The sequence below is a fragment of the Cornus florida genome, unplaced genomic scaffold, assembly GCF_030987335.1.
Source record: "Cornus florida cultivar Cherokee Brave unplaced genomic scaffold, ASM3098733v1 CherokeeBrave_3.0.0_Hap2_Chr11, whole genome shotgun sequence".
Lineage (NCBI taxonomy): Eukaryota > Viridiplantae > Streptophyta > Magnoliopsida > Cornales > Cornaceae > Cornus > Cornus florida.
Genome location: NW_026775581.1, coordinates 98,068,576 through 98,090,331, shown reverse-complemented (window position 1 = coordinate 98,090,331; position 21,756 = coordinate 98,068,576). Strand labels below are relative to the sequence as shown.

Below are 21,756 nucleotides of genomic sequence, written 5' to 3'. Positions count from 1 at the left end.
CAGAGTATCTAATGAATGCTACACTTACCAGGTCAAGCCATGCATGGTCTGATATGCATATCTGCAAGATCAATCTACAACTAGTGTACCTGTCAAATCTTCACTTTAGCTATGCAGATAGAGATTCTGAAAAATTCTGAGACCAATTAATATGAACTGATCCATCCTAGTCTTTTTTGAGTGTTAAGCTATGATTCACAACAAGTTCACTGGTCTCATCTATGTTTGAGACTGGCTGAGATTCATGGAATATATTTTAGAAGATATAAAAGTGCAATGCTGGGATAGTAGCATGTGCAAAGCTACGAATGCCAGTGCTGACCTAAATTAACCATCTGTAAACATGTGAAAAAAAAATAATAATAAAAATAAAAAAACCCACATTATTATTTATTACATTCATTCAACTCTGAATAACATATCAGGAATACATAATACAACCGTGTACCGAATTAAGAGTTAGGAATTCATTATACAACCATGCTGGTCTAGCTTCCATATCTGTAATTGATCCATTATCCAAGGAATGAGTTTTTGACATAACTTCGAAAATATCTTCCTCGTGAATGCACCTCAACACTATTATTTTGATATGCATTACCTAATATGGGGTCTGTAAACTCTAAACATTTACAATATCAAGCTTACACTTTATTGAAAAGAAAAAAAAAAAAAAAAAACCTTATATATAATATTCTTATCAATAAAATAATAAATAAATAAATAATCCTTGTGAGCAATAATTAAGTTTGTACCACAGGGCCTACGTACTATGGTCTCCTGCCTTTTCAAAAGAAAGATTGAGGATGAAAGCTTCAAGTAGAGTAAAATGAATCTGATTTGCTACCAATTGTAATTGATGATTTAATATTAGCAAAGACGTATAAAACTTGGACAGAAGCATTGAAATCTACAAAAACTAGTAGTGATTGACAAATAACATATCACGAAAGAATACTATAAAAAAAGATAGACTAATCTAAACTGTCTTATAAACAAAGTCACACATAATTAATTCAATTTATTCATCCAACTTTGTTGTTAATTGAAATACTGAATACAAAGTATTATGAATTCACAATACAAACATGTATGGTCAGGAAATAATTGGTACCTTTACCTAGCTTCCATCTCTGAAATTGATACATTATTAAAAGAAATTTTTTTTGCCATGCCTTGGGAGGTATCTGCCTCTAGGACATTCCCACCAATGAAAAAGGCCGGCTGTTGCGGTGTAGAAAGTGTTGTAGTTTCCTTGGTGAGCATAGAAACAACATCGGACATGGTAGGTCTATTTATTGGATTATCTTGTACACATAGGAGACCCACGTGAATGCATCTCAACACTTCATCAGTTTGATATGAATTTTCCAGTGTGGGGTCTATAAGCTCTAAACCTCTATTTTCTCTCCATAATTCCCATGCCTGAAACAAATCCAATTTTGTACAAGAAACAGGGGATGACAAAACTTTGAGTCGTATGAATAAAATAGTTTTGATTACCAGGAAATTAGAGAGAGAATAAAGATTCAGATAAGCAACTTACATATCCTATAAGGTTGAGTGGGCGCTCATAATGATAGCAACTATGGCTCTTCTTGCCGCTTATAATCTCAAGCAGCAACACTCCAAAGCTAAACACATCAGATTTAATTGAAAAAATGCCTTGCATTAAATACTCTGGAGACATGTAACCACTGCATTAATAGTTGATGAAATTATTAGCACTTGAGGACGTACAGATAAAATTTGTTCACATGACATCAGTGTAGATGTAATATATATTTACTCACCGTGTCCCAACAATCCTCTTTGTGTTTGCTTCAGATTCATTCTCCCCAAATATTTTAGCCATGCCGAAATCTGATATTTTTGGATTCATCTTTTCATCAAGTAATATATTACTGGCTTTTAAATCTCTATGAATTATTCTGAATCTTGAATACTTGTGAAGGTAAAGAAGTCCTTGAGCAATCCCTTCGATAATGGTGATACGTTCATTCCAATTTAAGGATGACTTTTTACTAGGTTCTGTACATGCAATTTGTAGATTAACTTATAAATGAGCTTAATTTTGATAGATAATCAACGTGATGGGAAAACTTAAAAGTACTGATCAGTGCTAACCGAATAAGAAGAAATCGAGGCTGTGGTTGGGCATGTACTCATAGATTAGCATCTTTTCTTCTCCTTCAATGCAGCATCCCAGAAGCCTAACAAGATTATTGTGTTGGAGCTTGGCAATGAGTAAAATCTCATTCTTGAACTCCACTAATCCTTGTCCTGAACTCCTTGAAAGCCTTTTTACTGCTATAACTTGCCCCTCTGGAAAGTTGCCCTGAGACATGGTAAAAAAAAAAAATTTGATATCGAAAAATCGTTTTGATAAAAAGGGTCTCTAAATTTACCTTATAAACAGGTCCATAACCACCCTCTCCAAGCTTATTTGTGTCTGAGAAATTGTTTGTAGCAACCACTATGCTTTCGAAGTTGAATACTTGCAACTCATGGCCCTTCTTCTTGTCCTTATATTTCGTAGGAACTCCGAGCTCTAATAAAATCTGTGCGTCTTTCTTTTCTGTATGATTTACCAAAAAGAAATACACATTGATTTCATTAAAAATCATTTTAGAGTGAAAAAATCTCATTAGTTAGTCCACGAGAAATTACCTTTAATTACCCTTCTCAATCTTACATAGCACAAGTAGCAGAATAAAATGACAACTAGAGCTCCTCCTATCGCGATGGCAAGCCATTTCCGCCACTTGATTACTGAAATTGGTATTCAGCACACGACATGCTTCTTTAAAAATGAAGTATACGACAGTATGCATGTGTTAATTAAAAAGGAAATAAGATTACCTAACCGTTTTTTTGAATGGAGAGCATATATCGGTATTGGATAAACGGAAATATCAAATGAGTCGAATTTCATTCCTTTGAGCCAAATCTGACATCCGGTTCCGTTATCATTTATAGGAGCATAGGCAACACAAGAACAATTCCTCAGACACTGGTCCTCGCAATCAAAGAGAGTTGTATTGGGGCTTTCATCTACCATCAATCCATCATTAGAACCATACGGATCCATAGAAGCATGTCCGTGAAAATAATAATTATCATTCCTGCAATCTGGCAACTTCTTCCACCTACAGGATTGCAACTTCTCGCTTGGACCCCTGAAGGTATTGATACTGTAACATCCACCTAAAGATGGCAAAAAACCCGAAACTTCACCATGTAAATCCATATAGTACAAGTCATAATAAAGAGCACCTGTAGTTGAAAATGTGAAGTACTTTTCATTTTCGTTTGAGACAAATCTAAAATCGGGGAGCTTCTGTTCAGGGTATGATGAATGATCCATGTACTCAAATGCTTGGCCATTCCAAGGCCCGCTAGTCCAATAAACATTCCCTCGCAACCACATAATCAATTGATCTACTCCATGGGGATCTACTCCCAAGGTAAAAGGTCCCGAGGCAGGAAGCTCGTCGCTCAACCATGATGTTAATGACCAGTTATGCCCGGTTCTGAAGTTGACTCCAATCTTCATGTCGGCTATAAGCATGTGGGTAGGATAATCAAAGCTTTGCCACAAAAGTTTTCCAGTAGACCCATCCAAATTCACTTCCCTGAGTACAAAATTTCCGGTATCTAATAGTGTAGCGCTTGTGTTGCTTATTGTTACAACAGAACTTAGTTCAATAAGACCGTTGTTACTATATGAAAGCTTCAACGTGCCATTGCTGTGCATCATGAGATTTCCAGATGTGTCACGGATGGGGTTGTCTCGGTTGGCAACCCACACTACATATCGCCTGTCACTGGAATCCTCAATGCAATTCTGTACACGTCCATAGCGGTAGCGAAACAATATTCCAAAGTAACGGTCCTTTGAAACGCGGGTGTTGATCGTGAAGAACTGTAAACTGAAGGTCCCGTTCGCTGAAGCCAAGCACTCATAATCCCTGATCGAATGGCCTTGTAGAAGAGTGTCTGTTTGCTGGTAAGAAAAGGAAATCAATATGCAAAATGAGAAACCGAGAAGAAAGAGTATCTTTCCTTCTCTGGTAGCCATGAATGGGCATGTAAAAGCTCTGGGATATATGGGATGATGATATTGTTTCCTTAGCCTTTTTTCCCTTCCGGAGATGTTTGTTTCATCTACTTTTTTTCAAAGCCAGTCCACAAAAACAAGTTATGTGGTCGTTAATTGTAGAAAAATCAAAGTCTTGACGATGTAGAATTGCTTTAAGGGATTTTTCTATCAGCTGGGCCATGCCTATTTAGAAAAATGTAAGTCCCCTTTTTTTTTTCAATTTTTTTTTTTTTTTTTTTTTTTTTTTTTTCTTTTTTTTCTATAAAGTTGCTCTCAAAAGTCACATCAGGGATTACAATACTCGGAATACGCGTATCAAATTATAAAATTTTCATTTTTTGTTTTTACTTTTTCTATAAAGTTGCTCTCAAAGGTCACATTGGAATACGAGTATCAAATTATAATTTTTTTTTGCAAGCTTTGCAAAATAGAAATCATTATTGCCATATTGTCTCACAAGTCCCATAAAATTTCTTCTTTTTATTCAGTAAATATTTATTATTATTATTAGAAGGAACGTGAAAAATATCTTATCAAAAATTAATATTTTTTTTCATAAATATTTTACGACAATCAAACACCAAAAAATGAAAAAATAAAAAATATTTTACTACGAAACCTAATGGTAAGATTTAATTAAAATGGTGACTATTTCTGGCCCCCAAATGCTCACTTCTTGAATTCTTTTGTTTTGTTAGGTCTTGAACTTTGGAAGGTTCAATAGCTTCTTATCCTCACAAAATATATATATATATATATATATATATATATATATATATATATATATATATGACGTAAAACACAAAGACATTATGGCGCACGAATTCATTTCAATTCGAAAACATCAATTTCATGATGCGAAACGTGGCTTTATATTTTCCACTATTTCTTGTCCCAAATAATACTCATTAGAGCATATATGCCTGCCTTGATCAAGTTAGCAAGAGGCCATTTAAAACAAAAATACTGTACTATAGTCTATAAGTGATAAAACAATATTTTCATCTGATCTTTTAAGTCTGATGGTTTTGCATCAAAGAACCGTAATTCGATCAACGATATAGATACCTCTCAAAGTAGAGGCTGAGAGTTCAAGTCTCAAATTGAGTGTGCAAGTTATGTAAGGAGCTTGCTTTAAAGCCAAAAGAAGAACATGGAGCATTGGAACTAAAGAGTCCAACAGTTTAAATTATTCTGGCATCACCAAAAACTTCCGGAAATTACTTGGAAAAGGAGGATTGGGAACAGTTTATGTTGGCCAATTGAAATTCTAGCGAAGTTTCCTATATTCCTCTGTACATTTTAGCCGGCTGAGTTTGATTATAGAATACCTTCTATATTACATTGTCAGAAACATTTTAGATGTATGAAATGAAAGATTACGACTATCTAGCTTCTAATGTAGAAATCGTTAATAAATTCAGAGAACAATTTTCTGACTTGTGTTTGTTGAAGTCTCTCTCACTTCTTCCAAAACAAAATGCAAGTTGGTTCGGAGTTGGGAGGGGCATGTTCTTGTTTGTGAGCATCCAAACAACATCAGACATGGTAGGCCTAGCTGATGCACATTCTTGTACGCACAGCAGAGCCACTTGGATGCATCTCTACAATTCATTTCTGGAGTATGAGTCGATCATTGTTTGATCAATTAGCTTTGAACTCTTACCTTCTTTCCACAAGCCCCATGCCTACAACAATTTCATCAACAAGGTTAATTAGTTACCATTCAATCTTTACTCATAATTTAATTCTGATTTGTAATTGATATATTCTGAGAGGAATTTAACTTACATATCCGACCAGGTTGAGTGGGCAATCCATGTTAGAGAAACTAGTATTTCTCTTGCCACTAATGATCTCAGCAAGTATGACTCCAAAGCTGAAGACATCAGACTTTTCTGAGAAAATTCCCTCCGTGGCATACTCGGGAGACATGTAACCACTGGATCCAACATTAAATGTAATTTCAATGTGAGTATGAATGATGCTTTGTAAGGAAATGAACCACATAAAAAAGGTGTTTTCTTACTATGTCCCAACAATTCTGTTTGTACTTGCTTCAGATTCATTTCGATCAAACGTTCTGGCAATACCAAAATCTGATATTTTGGGGATCGTATCATTGTCAAGTAATATGTTACTGGTTTTTAAATCTCTGTGGATCACTTTTAATCTCGAATATTTGTGAAGATAGAGAAGTCCTTGAGCAATCCCTTCAATGATAACACTACGCTTCTTCCAATTTAAGATTTCCCTTTTGGTAGGATCTGTTTAAGTGTACTTTATGAATGTTATTAGAGATAAGTTTTTGAAGTCTAGATAGAAGTATCACAAATAAGGAGATAATTTTAGATGCCATACATACCAAAGAGAAAAGAATCCAAGCTATTGTTCGACATGTACTCATAGACTAACAGCTTCTCTTTGCCTTAAATACAAAAACCCAAAAGCTTATCAAGATTTGTATGTTGGAGTTTGGCAATAAGCATAATCTCATTCTTGAACTCCACTAGTCCTTGACTGGAACGGGGTGAGAGTTTTTTCACAGCTATTTCTTGTCCATTGTGCACTACACCCTATAGATTGCGATATCTCTATATTAACTGTGGGTTTCTCAGGTTCTTTTTCTTCTCTAACAAAAAAGGATTTGAAGTCATGCGCTTAGTTCAAGTCTGCGTAAGTTTACCTTATAAACAGGTCCAAACCCACCTTCTCCAAGCTTGTTTGAGGGAGAAAAGTTGTTGGTAACAGCCAATATGCTTGCATAGCTGAACGAATAAAATTCACTTAATTTCTCACCTTTTTCAAGCTTATCTGCACTAATATTTCTGTGGGAAGATAAGATTTATGATCCCATTTCAAGTGATGACATTTCTTTGCTTACATTTTTCTCTACAGCATATTTGTACATGAAATCAAAGTAATTACTCATATACTAACATCATTATAATTCGTAATGGAACATACTTTGAAAACTGTCTTGTCCTTTAGGTGCTTCAAGACCTTTTGCTCTTAAATAATGAAATAAGCCAAGGATGAACATTGTTAGAAGAGTTGCAATTGTCATGAGGAACCATAACCACCACCACCTATCTAAATTACTTTCTTTACCATATTCAGTTTTAGTTCCTCGCAGATCATCTGTGTTAGGCAATATAGGAGGAAAATAGCAACAGGAGGTTGCCAAATGTTGCATCTTATGAGATAAAACAGAAGGAGAAGAAGAACAAGGGGTTTCAGTGAACTCCACTTTTCCCACCCAATATACACACCCAGTATCATTTTTGAATAGAGTTACATAAGCAACACAACCACAATTTGCCCAGCACATGCCTTCACAATCTGTGTGGCTCACTGAGGGATCACAGAATGTGTGATCTTTCAAGTGCATGAGGTTGAGAAAACCTCGTTTTTGCACGAAAGACATGTCCTCTGTCTTGCAAGGACAGAGTGTTTTGCTACCAAGATCATCAGCATTTGTGTAACTATTTCTGTCCACTTTTTCCTCAGGCAAATAAACCAAGAATGATTTACAATATCCCATGCTTTGCAGTAATTTGTGGAATGCAGTTTCATTGAGATTCACTTCCCCTGGAACCAAATTCGCAGAATCTAATAGAGTAACACTTGGATTACTAGCATTTCTTCTGTGATGGGAACTTAAAAGAGGCAGCTCTCCTGCACTGTTTGTTATTTTGAATTTACTGCTAAGGGCTAAAATTAGAACTCCCAATAAGCCATTAACTGGGTTCTTCACTACTTTCCTAGGGCGATTTTTGATAGACAGTGCTTTCGATGAGGGGTTGAGTTTGAAGAAACCTAATTTAAAGATGTTGTTGGCCGTGGAGACAAGACGTTGGTTGCTGTTAAGATGTCGGCTTCTTGTCATGATGTGTGTTGCTTAAACCAGGCTTTTACACAAGCTGTACAAAGTGACAATAAAGAGCAAACCAGCATGGACTTTCTTGGAGTTGGAGGCCATTGAAGAACATATTAAACGTGGTAAAGGAACACTCCCAAGAGTGTAATCATGCTAAGAAACAAGCACAGACTCTGGAGTTGGAGGCCATAAAGAGCAATTTGAGACTCTTGACAAACAACTTCTCGTTGTGAACATCACATATTTTTCAGGATGATTGTGATATTTGGATGATTATGTATCAACTTAGTCGAGGATAGAGTTGATTTAATCCCCAATATTGTCCTATTTGCAGTACAAGAAATCAGATGCCGTCTTCTTTAATATGAAGAAACCAGAGTCTTATTAGTTGTTAAAGACAATTCCAAAGACTATTGGAAGCATTCAACATAGATCACTTAAAAGTTCGTAGATGATGTTCCTTATGTGACTTAGATGATGCCAAGACAAATTATATATATATATATATACACACACACATACACACACAACACACACACATAGGCACATAGCTTAAAATCACAAAGTATGAATTAACACACCTTATATATAATTTGGCAACTTGTTCCGATAAATGTGATACCAAAATAAACGTTAGGAGGCAGCCTAGGAAGATAACTTCAGGAAATGTTGACCTAAAACAAATTCCGAAACATTTGACCTATCAAATCCTGAACCAGTACATATGACTCCAATCTTAGTCCTGAGCATGATTTTGTTTGCGGAGGCAGATTTGGCCCATTGTGTGGGGTAATATTAGATCAAGAATTGGATAAGCTCTAATATTACTTGTAATAAGTATTATGTAGTGTTACATATCAATCCTTATTAGTCCAAGACTTTTCCATCTAGGTGACTTCAGATCAAAAATTGAGTAAGCTCCAATACTATTTGTAATAAGTATTATGTAGTTGTAACGACCCAAACCCGAGGGTCTGAATCGCTAACCGGGTCCTTATCCGAACCCGAGGTCAATTAAGGACACTACCGTCCTTTCCTACGTCAATATATATAATATACATGTCGTCACAGGGTTTTAAAAAAAATAGCAATAGCAATAATAATAATAAGAGATCATAGTTACGAAATACGTCAAAACAGTCCACTGACCCATCGAACCCTGTGGAGGAGCGTTGTCTGCCACTTCCCTTCCGTGTCCTGAAAAATGTTAATAATAAAGAGGTGAGCATAAGCTCAGTAGGAAGTGTCTATGACACACTTCTTATGACCCCATGAATCCACATATAGAATAGAATATAAGAAAACGGGATCATGCTATACCGGGAATGTATACCATAACCACATCATCTAATATAAACACATATACTATCCAAGTCACAATCACGCCATGTATGCCAATGAAGTGCAATGTCATGCTCATGTCACTCCCCATTTTTCGAAACATTTCCGTTTCAACATCCAAACCGTTAGTGTTATCCGACCCATAGCACCTCTATGGCGTCACAAGGAGTGGGTTGGCTAACTATCCACGACCACAAGGCACCTCCAAGGCGTCGCATCCGGCCTAGTTAGCTCAACTATACTCCCCTCTAGACTACACTAACACCACAGACCACTAGGCGCCTCCTAGGCATCCGGTTTTCACAAACACTTTTCAAAACCTTTACCCAAAATCATTTCATTTGCTTTCAAAACATTTTTCCCATTTTCCTTTCCCAATGGATGCATAAATGTGTCATGCTTCAATTCGTTAATTCAACCATACAACTTTCACACGTACTTTGCAATTCAAATCTCTAAAATAGGTAATCATGCTTCCCTTTAACATACATACAACACATAAGCAACTTGCAAAAATTCAAGTTAATTAGGCATACAAAATACAAATTCCATTACACATAGACATGCTTCTCATAATATCATCAACACACATAGGCATAGATTTTCTAACACAACAATCATGTCATTCTCAAGGCAATCAATTTAAATAGAGCATGCTTTTCATACAGTTTTGATTATTTCACATGTTCATATATTTCATCTATACAAATCAAGTTACTTCAAAATACAATCAACACTATTTAGCATGTTAGAACATAATTCAAGTAAAATTAACTCACTAAGGTGCAAGATTGTATGGATTAGAGATCCCTACCTCAAAAGTAGCCAAAATATATCTCCGGCTGGAAAAGTCAACGCGGGTCAACGCGGTCAATGTCGGTCAACAAAAGTCAACGCCGGTCAACGGCCACGGAACGGAAAACTATTCAATGGAAACGTAGCCGTCGACGAGGTGATTCTACTGTTCCAAAGGGTAAGCTCCGGAATCCGACTCTAAGTGGCCCAAAACCCCATCCAAAGCCTTAGATCCACAAATTTCAAAAATTCATAAAATAATTATCGCTCCTCTGAAAAATAAACCCTTTGACTATGTGATAAAGAACGATGAGATGAACATTTTTCATCAAGGAACCAAGACCGGAATTCCAACCGATTAGCCGAAAAATGGAAGAGAAAATCGAAGTCTCAAGAAAAAGAAAAATGAAAAGAAAATGAGAGGAGAGAGAGAGCTGCGTGAGAAAGAGAGATTTGAGACCATTTGTGGTCTCTTTGCCCCTTTAAGGTGGTAGTGGGACCCACCACTAAAAATTTAATTTAATTTTTTTTATTTTATCTTTATTTCTTTTTAGACCACCCACATACATATACATATTTAATTCACAATCACTTAAAACATATAAAATAAAATGAATATGATGCAAATGGACCCAACTAAAATCTCCGGATGCAACAACTCCGGTAGCGGGTCCCACACGAGACCGTCTGGCCAGAAAAAATGAAAAATGCCGAAAATTGAAAACATCACAGTAGTGTTATATATCAATCCTTATTAACCCAAGACATTCCCATCTAGATTCCATGTGAGACAAGATATCAGACAAATCTTTAAAAAGAGAAATGTTCTTTGAAGTTGGAATGTGAGGAGGAGTTACTAGGGCCACTATCATAAACAACAATAAAGCCAACCACCTCTATCTCACATTTTAAATTCAGAGTTCATATCATTATTCTTTCAAAAATCATTTTACTTTTTTTTCTTTGAGTAATGCTAGGATGAGTCATGATAAGATGTATAAGCTATTCTTATTTAGCCACTAGATCAAAATAGTTTATTGAGATTTATGAAAAGTCAAAGGAGCTTTTTAATGATTCTTTTAATTCATTGGTTAAATAAGAAGAGCTTATCAAAAGAGAGCTCTCATGATAGCATCACTCTTTGTCTTTTAGGTGCTTTAAGGCGTTTCGTAAAAATAATAATAATAATAAATAAATATAAATAAATAAATAAATCTTGGAAATACGTTAATAAAAAGAGGTCCAATTTCCCCGAGGAACCTATCTACCAAGCAATCACTGGGTACTTTATATTATTTCGTGCAACTCAAACAGGCCGAGAATGTTTATTTAATCTAAGCTCATTTTGACTTGACCTTCAACTTACTCAAATCGAAGCTTAAAGCATATCCAATGCAGTGTTATATTGCATGCCATTTCTAAAATATAGCAAGTGGGCTTAAAAATGGGCTCTCCTATACAATGTTATATTGTCTGCCAATTTTTAACTTTGCCAAAACTGATGTCAATTGTAGCACAAGAAATAGCTACTACTATTTCAAATTTGGGTTGGGGGGGGGGGGATTATTTTTCTGTATTTCCCTTATGCAGATTTCTAATCCAAATCAGATTTTTCTTTGTTTTTCATGCCCAAATTCAAATTTTCTTGTAGATATAATTGAAAAAATAAATAAATAAATAAATAGAAGTCACAGAAATTAAAAAAAAAATTAAAAATCTTTGTTTTGATGAAATAAAATGTATATTACGGTGATTACCTCAAAATGATCATAAAAAATAAAATATTTTGTTTTTTAATAATAATATAATTAAATATATATATTATATTTAATTATATTATTATTAAAAAAACAAAATATTTTTAGGGCAAATTATTTCAGCCTCCCCAATCACCTCCATCTATATTCTCGTTCTCAACTCTATATATAAATTCCCAAAAAAAAAAAATTTAAAAATATATATATCATTTTTTTTTTTTTTTCCTTTTTTGCCGAAATATTTTAGATTTTTGCTTCTTTTTAATTTTAGTTTCCTTCTAATGTCTACAACTTAACTTGGAATATGCCTAATATTAATATTACTATGCAAATATGAATGGTGGGAATGGTAGTTGAAAAAAAATGATGTATGTATTAAAAAAATAGCATTTTGCATGAAATGCATCATTGGAGCGGAATTGCTAAAATGTAATATTTGAACACTGTAGCACCTGCCAAAATATAAATTTAACATGCAAAAATAGCTTTTAGCATTAGAGATGGTCCTTGCTTTAATAGCCACGTTATAATTCAAAGTTGTGTAGGCATTCAAGCTGGGCAAAGTCAAAATTTTAATCTCAAATATAGGTTTGGTTAGAAAAATCATACGGAAATTTGTGTGCATAAAAAATTCAAAAAAACTGGAAGTAAATAGTTAAAAATCGTAAACAAATTATCAAGAAATTCATTTTCAAAAGATTAATATACAATAAGGCTCCGTTTGTTTCAACGTAAAATATTATTTTTGAAAAATATTTTTCTTTTTTAGGTAAAATATTCTTTTATTTTTACTTTGTCGGTATTTAGCAAAAGTTTATGTCAAGGTTGAGGTCGAATCCATCGGACGGGGCATGTAAAATAACTTATTGAAAATTAATGGATAAATTATTTTTGTTAAATTTTAATATTTTTTTTCTTCATAAATATTTTACAACAACCAAATACCAGAAAATAAAAAAATGTTTTTTGAAAAATATTTTACGTCAAAACAAAACGGAGCCTAAATCAAGAATTAAAGAAAAAAAAAAAAAAACTGTTGACCATGATTATAAGTAAATTTAATATAACTAAAATTATAAATAAATGAAAATTTAATTTTAAAATGGTTGACACCTCAATTCAAATCACCCAACCCGATTATATCGGGCAAACGTGGCCCCAACGCTCCTTCGGTTGGGCCTGAATATCATTTTCCAATCTAAAAAGCTGAATGAGAGTGGTCATTTCTCGTTCCCTAACATCGTGGCTGAAACGATACTTTTTCCAACTTTGACCTCTTTCTTCCTATGCTCATCATCCACTCCCATATTTATTCGAATTAAAGTGAAGCAACATCTCAATCCCAATTACCCACATTGCTAGTTTTCGAAGGGCACAAAATGCCACTCCGTTTTTTTTTTTTTTTTTTCATCAATTTTTTCTCGGTTTTTCTCAGCAACCAAACAGGGGCTTCAGGGTTTCACTCTAATTGGTAAGTATTTCGGGCATTGAATGGTAGGATGACTAATTAAAGCTCTGATATCTAGTTCACTCTTTCTTAAATTCAGTCTAAATATCTGCTTTCATAGCTTCACTGTAATCTGATTTCTTTTTGGTAGTTAGCCTAATTCTGATCTTTAAAGCTTTATCATTGTTCTTATTTCATAGTTCTCGTCTCATATTTCAAGTTCCTTGAATTTGCAATATTCAGTACTGAACATCATAGGACAAGGCATTATGTAACATGCACTAGCATATTAGCATACATGATTGAACTATGAAATGACATTCATAAAAAGTTTAACACGCGTATATGCCAATCATTAAAAGTTGAACATAAATATATGATAAACAACCAAATCAATAAAGGTTGAACTGAACATATATATAAAATAAGCTGCCAATCTCACACAAAATATTTTGAATCTGCATTCACAAAAATCAACAACCTTTTCTAGTTAATGTTTGTGTATTTGATTCGATCACAGTATACAGGATTGGTCATACCTTTATCTGGCCTCCATCACTGAAATTGATAGCTTATTTACAGAACAGTTTTCTAACTTATCATCTTTCTCCACCTTTTGTGCACCCCTCTCAATGAAGAATACCGGTTGCTTTGGTGCAACCAATTGCATAATTTCATTTATGCACATAGAGACAACATCTGACATTGAAGGTCTGTCCATTGCATGGTCTTGTATGCACAAGAGACCCACATGAATGCATCTAATCAATTCACTAGGAGGGCATAAACCATCCAGTGTTCGGTCCATTATTTCCCATGCTTTACCTTCTTTCCACAGTTCCCATGCCTGGGACCAGTCCGATTTCACGCACAATACTACGTAGTAGTCAGTTTTGATTCCTCATATGCATCAGAGTTTCTTGGCAATCAACTTGGGATTTGATTCAAAAACTTACATATCCAATAAGGTTGAGTGGGTGTTCTGAATGATAGTAACTATTATTCTTCTTACTGCTTACAATCAATAGCAGTGAAACTCCGAAGCTGAATTCATCCATGTTCATTGAAACAGTGCCATTCATGGACATGGAGCCACTGAAGTAATAATTGACAGAAGTTCTTAGTGATTTATATTTCGTGGGCCCACATAAATGATTTAATACACTTTTTTCCGGTAAAGAACAAGTGATTTAGTATTGTTTGTTCTAGATAATAATTTACTTACTATTTTCCAACAACTCTGTTTGTGGTTGCCTCTGATTTATTGAGCCCAAAAATTCTAGCCATCCCAAAATTTGATATTTTAGGATTCATGTTGCCGTCAAGATATTACTGGCTTTCAAGTCTCTATGAATCACACTCAATCTTGAACATTTATGAAGATATAGAAGTCCTTGATCAATCCCTTCAATGATGTTGAGAGGATTTGTCCATTTTAACATTTCCTTTTTATTAGGATCTGCTTCATATGACAATTTTTGGAATACAACAAGTAGGAGAAATTGCTAATTGAATGAGCAAAAGAAAGTATCATGTACTAATAAAACTAAAGGTTGGAAGACTAAGGAATTCATACCAAAGAGGAAGAAGTCCAAGCTTTTGTTGGGCATGTACTCATACACTAAAATATTCTCTTCCCCTTGGATGCAGCACCGTAGAAGCCAAACAAGGTTATTGTGTTGGAGTTTGGAAATCAGTACAATTTCATTTTTTAAACTCCACCAGTCCTTGCCCTGAACTTCTCGAGAGTCTCTTTATTGCTATTTCTTGCTCATCAAGTAATTTACCCTGAAAATTTGTCCGATTAATGATCTTATTAAACATTCTAATTAAGAGTTTCCATAGTTTACCTTTTCCAAAGCCACACTTTCCGAGCTTATTTGTGATTGAAAAATTGTTTGTAGCTGCAGCTATGCTTTCAAAGCTGAATAATTGTAACACATGGCTCATCTTCCTGTCCTCCTTATGATTGTTGGATTTGCTGTATTTGGTGGAGAGTTTTGTATTACCTTCTAGCTCATCTAGTAGCATCCTTTTGGTTATTCTGATCTTTCGAGATTGATAAACACAATAAGCAAAACTTCAAATGGATTAGTCATCTTAATATAATTAGAAATGTTACTTTATGCTTCTAATAAATAGTGAGAGCTCACCTTTTATTGTCAGCTTTATTTGTATTAAATAGCATGAGGAGAGTACAACCAATGCTCCCACTGCAATGATTAGCCATATCCACCATATCTTTCTTTATTCACTGACAAAATTTAATATCTCATAGTAGCCTTTGTAAATATATATTTTTTTTGATAAGTAAGAATTTTATAAAAAAGCGCTCAAAGGGAAGCGAAACCCAAGGATACAAGAAGAAAAAACCAAAAAGGCCTCAAGCCTTCAAAGAGGCCAAAAACATAACAATTTCCTCAACAGAACGATAATCTCTCCCTGAGACCCAACAAAAGAGAGTAGAAATAATAGAAAACTTAAGCATAGAAATGGGTTTCTCCTTGCCATCGAAGTATCTTCGATTCCTCTCGAGCCAAATGCACCACCAAACACAGAGAGGGGTAGCCCTCCAAGCATCCCGGATGAGCGCCCCAACAGAGACACCTCTCCAAGCCTCAATCAACCCTCTAGAGGAACAAGGCATAACCCAGGGAACCCCAAACAACCCAATCATCAAATCCCAACAATCTCTGGCCATACTGCAATGCAACAGAAGGTGATCCATTGTCTCCTCATCACAACGACACAAGTAACAGCAATTGATAACCACCTGCATTCTCCTCCTCAAATTATCCTGGGTTAAAATCCTACCCAAGACAGATGTCCAAGCAAAAAAGGCCACCTTAAGGGGAGCCTTGGAACGCCAAATAGCCTTCCAAGGGAAAGTGCCACCCTCCCCATCAGAAAGGCACCTGAAAAAGGATCTCACCTCAAAACGACCCTGAGAGTGTGGACTCCAAAGCCAACAATCAGCCTCCTCATGAGAGATCACCTGACGATACAGTAACTCCAAAAAACGAGTGACCTCCTCAACTTCCCAATCCTGAAAATGCCTCCTAAACTGAACGTCCCAAGTTAGTCTTCCGTTATCAAGGTGATAACAGTCAACCACCAAGGCCTGCCTGTCAGAAGCAATCCTGTAAAGCCAAGGGAAAGAAAGAGCAAGGGGAAGATCCCCACACCAAAGGTCCTCCCAAAATCTGATCCTCCTACCATCCCTGATCCCAAAGCGAACATGATTACGAAAAATGTCCCATCCCTTTTGAATGCAAGTCCAAACCCCCACACCCCTAGGACCACGGCCCTCAAGAGAACACCACCCACCACTGATTTCCCCAAACTTGCTGGCAATAACTTTCCTCTAAAGCCAAAGTCTCTCAACCCCAAATCTCCAAAGCCATTTCCCAAGAAGAGCCCTATTGAAAGGCAACAACCTTCGAATCCCTAATCCTCCACTCCGAAGGGGACGACACACTTGCTCCCAACGAACTAGATGATATTTGAACTCCTCTCCTCTCCCTCCCCAAAGAAAATTCCGCTGCAAACTCTCAATTCTCTCCGCCACCGAAGAAGGAATCTAAAAAAGAGAGATAAAATAGGTGGGAAGGCAAGAGAGAGTGCTCTTGATTAGAGTGACCCGCCCCCCTTTGGAAAGGTACTGCTTCTTCCAACCTGCTAGTCTCTTCTCAAATCTATCCACCACCGGATCCCAACTCCCCACACATCTCGAAGGAGCACCCAGAGGCAAACCTAAAAAAGAAATAGGAAATGAGCCAGTGCCACATCCGAGGATCTGAGCAATCATCTCAATATCAGGAACATCCCCGACCGGCACTAAAACACTCTTTCCAACATTCACTTTAAGCCCAGAGACGACTTGGAACCAAATCAAAACACATCTCAAATGTCTCAGCTGGGACGCATCGGCATCACAAAGAACCAAGGTATCATCAGCAAACATCAAGTGAGAGATCTCTAACTGACTAGCGACATCTCTACCCACCCGAAAGCCTCTCAACAATCCCAGATCAACAGCCTTTTTCAACAACCTACTAAGAGCCTCCATCACAAAAAGAAAAAGGAAAGGAGAAAACGGATCCCCCTATCTTAAGCCCCTCGAACTAGAGAAAAAACCCATCGGAGCTCCATTCACAAGGACAGAAAAACGCGCACTAGAGATACAAAACAGAATCCATCTCCTCCAACGCTCCCCGAAACCCATCCTATCCATCAAGTAGGTGAGGAAACTCCAACACACATGGTCGTAAGCCTTCTCAATGTCCAACTTACACAAAACACCCGGAACCCCACTACTCAGCCTGGAGTCCACACATTCACTAGCAATAAGAACCGAATCCAAAATCTGACGACCTCCCACAAAAGCATTTTGAGAATCAGAAATGACGCCATCCAGAACCTTCCTTAGCCTAGTGGCTAAGACTTTGGCAAGTATCTTGTAAAAACAACCAACCAAACAAATAGGACGAAAATCCCTAACATCCAGCGCTCCTCCCTTTTTCGGAACAAGGGCAATGAAAGTGGCATTCAAGCTCTTTTCAAAAGAGCCATGAGCATGGAAAGCATGAAAAGAGCCCATCACATCATCTCGGATCACTTCCCAACACTCCAAAAGAAAACGCAAAGAAAAGCCATCTGGACCTGGGGCTTTATCCCCATTACAGTTCGTCAAAGCAGACAAAACTTCCTCTCCAGAGAAAGGGACCTCCAAAAGAGAACAATCCTCATCCGAAATAGAGTCAAAATGAAGCCCAGCTAGTAAAGGTCTCCACTCAACCGGTTCAGAGAATAAAACTGAAAAGTAATCAGTAAAACTCTTACAAATCTCATCTTCCTTGCAAAACATCTCCCCTTCCACCCGAATCCTCCCGATATGATTGCCTCGTTTGTGAGCATTAGCAAGTCTATGAAAAAATTTCGTGTTGTTGTCACCTTCCTTGAGCCACAAAGCTCTAGACTTTTGCCTCCAAGAAATTTCCTCCATGACCGCAATCTCAGCAAACTCCGCCTGACACTCCACCCTCCTAAGCTTCAAGGAATCTGACAAAGATCCTTGACCCTCAAAATGCATGTAGGGCTTGTGTCTGAATTTTTCAAGTATCAAAATCTAACTTGGGAAAAATGCATTCAGCAATATTTGGTATAGTTCTCTTATGTTTCTCATAATTATTAATTCTTCACTGGATGCTTACTTTGTAAATTTTAATATATATGAATTTAAAAGTTGTTATATTATGTGCACTACTTCGCCTTACACATTTGAGATGGATATGTGCACAAATTTACATGTCATATTTTAGTATATAACTACCTACAGTTGATATAAACTAACCGTTTGGTGAAACAAGAAGAAACCCACTCTTCCATTTATTTCCATTTGGTGAAATCTCATAGGTCTGCCCCAAATTTCACCACCTGTTTTATTGTCATTTGCTGAGGCAAAAGCCACACATGAACAATTGTTGACGCACTTGCCCTGACGATCAAAGAAATTCGAGTTGTAACTTTCATCAAACCTGAATCCATGTCCAAAAATATAACATTGTCTTTGATCAAACTAGTTGTTCTTTTTTTTTTTTTTTTTTTTTCTTTTGATAAGTAAAAATATATTAGAAAAACGTTCAAAAGGGGAACACGTCCCTAATACAAGGAGAAAAAAGATCTAAGGACCAATAGAATCCAAGAGATCAAAGAAATCATCAATCGAGGAGCATGCATTTCCTCTTACATAACAGAACAAAGAACGAAGAATATGAATTTTTAAATTAGCTAAAGACGATTCTTTTCCTTCAAAGGATCTGTTATTTCTCTCACGCCACAAACACCACCAAACACAATGTGGAACAATCCTCCAATAATCACGAGCTTGTTCTTTAACAGGACACTTCTCCAAGCGTTAATCAATTGTGAGGAGTACTTAGGCATTACTCCAAAAACGCCAAACATGCAAAAAATAAAACTCCAACAATCATACGCCACTAGACAATGCAAAAGAATGTGATCCACGGATTCACTATCAGCTTTACATAAACAGCACCAATTAACAATGATGTTGCCTCTCTTACTCAAATTGTCCAATGTCAAAATCTTTCACAATGTGGCAGTCCAAATGAAGAATGCGATTCGAAGAGGAGCTTTAGAACGCCAAACAGACTTCCAAGGGAACTCGTGACCAACGAAATTGGACAAACACAAGAACATGGATCGGACACCAAACCTACCATGAGCTAAAGGAACCCACAAAATACCATCACACCCTCTGCTAATATCCTTCTGCCTCTACAACGTATCCAAAAAAATACAAGCTTCCTCCATTTCCCAATCCTGAAAGGGGCGCCTAAACCGCACATCCCACATAACTCCATTGTTATCAAGTTGATAACAATCAATCACATAAACATGCTTATTGGCTGCAATACTGTAAAGTCTAGGAAATGAGTGAAACAGCAACTGATCTCCGCACCAAAGGTCCTCCCAAAAACGGACATGTCTGCCATCACGAACTTTGAATCTAATGTGTGTGGAGAAAACATCCCAGCCCTTCCGAATGAATTTGCACACACCAATGCCTCCCGTAATAGTGATTGGAAGAGATGACCAGCCCCCACTCTCCTCACCAAAACGACATGAGACAACTCTTCTCCACTGACGATGGCGTTCCCTTCCAAATCTCCATAACCACTTTCCCAAGAGAGCACGATTAAAAGGAATGATTTTTCGAATGCCTAACCCGCCTAACCTCAACGGTTGGCAGACTTGATCCCAATTAACAAGATGATCAAACTAGTTGTTCTTATTTCTGCACTCTGGTAATTTCTCTTCAATACAACCAGCAAGAGGGGCCTTTGAAATGGAACATAGACCAAAAGGTGCCACCTCTCCTCTTTCTTCAACTATCCCTTTTGGATCCATAGTGTACCAGGATAATTTATTATTTTCAGTACTGCATATATATGTACTTCTCATCTTCATTTGAAACATAGCTGAATAGTCACGGTAGGATAATTCAGATGCAAAGTCGAAATGCCATTGTGCCATAGCCTGAGGCAGGTACCTCGAAACTGATCCATGAAGTGAGTGACCATAAATGCCTAGTTTTGAAGTTAATTCCAAGTTTCATTCCGGGTAGAAGTGTGTCAGTAGGATAATCAAAACTTTGCCACAAAACTTGACCTGTAGACCTATCTGAATTTAGTTCCCTCAGTACAAGGTTACCAGAATCCAATAGTTAACACTTGTATTACTTGTCGCTGGAACGGAACTTAGTTCAATATGATTGCCACCACCATATGAAATCTTCAACGTGCCATTGTTGATGATCATAAGATCTCCTGATGTATCAGGAATTGGGTTGTCTCAGTTGGCAACCCACACTGCCTGTAGATCAGATTAAAAATGTGTGACATTAACTGGTTGTTGTAAAATATTCCTAGATAATGGTTTTTTGTAGAGCCAGGGATGATGAATTGCAATCTAAAGATCTTGTTTGCTGAATCAGGTGCTCCCAATCCCTGAGCTGTTGACCCTGCAGGATTGTTCTGTCTCTGAGAAGGAAGGCTGATAAGAAAGAGGTTACATGACAAATGGAGGATGAGTAGGATTTTTCCTTTGCTTGCCATTAGTGTCAGTGCAGAGCTCAGAGATGATTTATGCATAATTAAATTGTTGATCAGCCGGCTTAGGTATATTATTCAACTGACCCATTCTTGTATTATGATTATTTTATTTCACAGCCCAGTTTGTAAAGATTTCAGTCATTTTGTTTATTAGGAAATGAGTCTATCCTTGCTATTCTTAACCAAGAGGTAACATTATTTGCTTTTGCTAAGGTGATATAAGATGTAACATTATTTGCTTTTGTTAAGGTGATATAAGATGAACAAAAGATACAATATGAATTTAGTGCTGGTTAGTCCCCATAAATTGCAGAGTATCTAATGAATACTACACTTAGCAGGTCAAGCCATGGACTGATATGCATATATGCAAGATCAATCTACAACTAGTGTACCTGTCAAATCTTCACTTTAGCTATGCAGATAGAGATTCTGAAAAGTCCTGAGACTAATTAATATGAACTGATCCATCTTAATCTTTTTTGAATGTTAAGCTATGATTCACAACAAGTTCACTGGTCTCATCCATGTTTGAGACTGGCTGAGATTCATGGAATAAATTTTAGAAAATAAAAGTGCAATGCTGGGATAATAGCATGTGCAGAGCTATGAATGCTAGTGCTGATCTAAATTAACCATCTTGTAAACATGTGGAAGGAAAAAAAAAAAAAAATACCCACATAATTATTTATTACATTCATGCAACTCTGAATAACATATCAGGAATATATAATACAACCGTGTACCGAATTAAGAGTTAGGAATTCATTATACAACCATGCTGATCTAGCTTCCAT

General features: G+C 36.4%; 1 protein-coding gene across 1 annotated transcript; it reads right to left on the bottom strand.

The window, feature by feature from the left end:
- Positions 1 to 1,010: 1,010 nt before the first annotated feature.
- Positions 1,011 to 4,801, bottom strand: LOC132287065 (G-type lectin S-receptor-like serine/threonine-protein kinase CES101). Its single transcript, XM_059789545.1, has 7 exons — positions 2,863 to 4,801; positions 2,671 to 2,772; positions 2,409 to 2,578; positions 2,128 to 2,338; positions 1,794 to 2,031; positions 1,547 to 1,697; positions 1,011 to 1,425 (listed from the first exon to the last, which is right to left on the bottom strand). The coding sequence occupies exons 1-7, from the start codon at positions 4,079 to 4,081 to the stop codon at positions 1,117 to 1,119; spliced, it is 2,400 nt and encodes a 799-aa protein (XP_059645528.1). The 5' UTR covers positions 4,082 to 4,801; the 3' UTR covers positions 1,011 to 1,116.
- Between the last annotated feature and the right edge of the window lie 16,955 nt (positions 4,802 to 21,756).

What these genes read in the sequence shown, in the direction of transcription:
- LOC132287065 (XM_059789545.1), bottom strand. Translation starts at nt 4,081, where the DNA reads ATGGCTACCAGAGAAGGAAAGATACTCTTTCTTCTCGGTTTCTCATTT. An exon ending in CCATTCAAAAAAACGGTTAG is followed by an intron (nt 2,773 to 2,862) that starts GTAATCTTATTT and finishes TACCAATTTCAG; the next exon opens with TAATCAAGTGGCGGAAATGG. An exon ending in ATTGAGAAGGGTAATTAAAG is followed by an intron (nt 2,579 to 2,670) that starts GTAATTTCTCGT and finishes TAAATCATACAG; the next exon opens with AAAAGAAAGACGCACAGATT.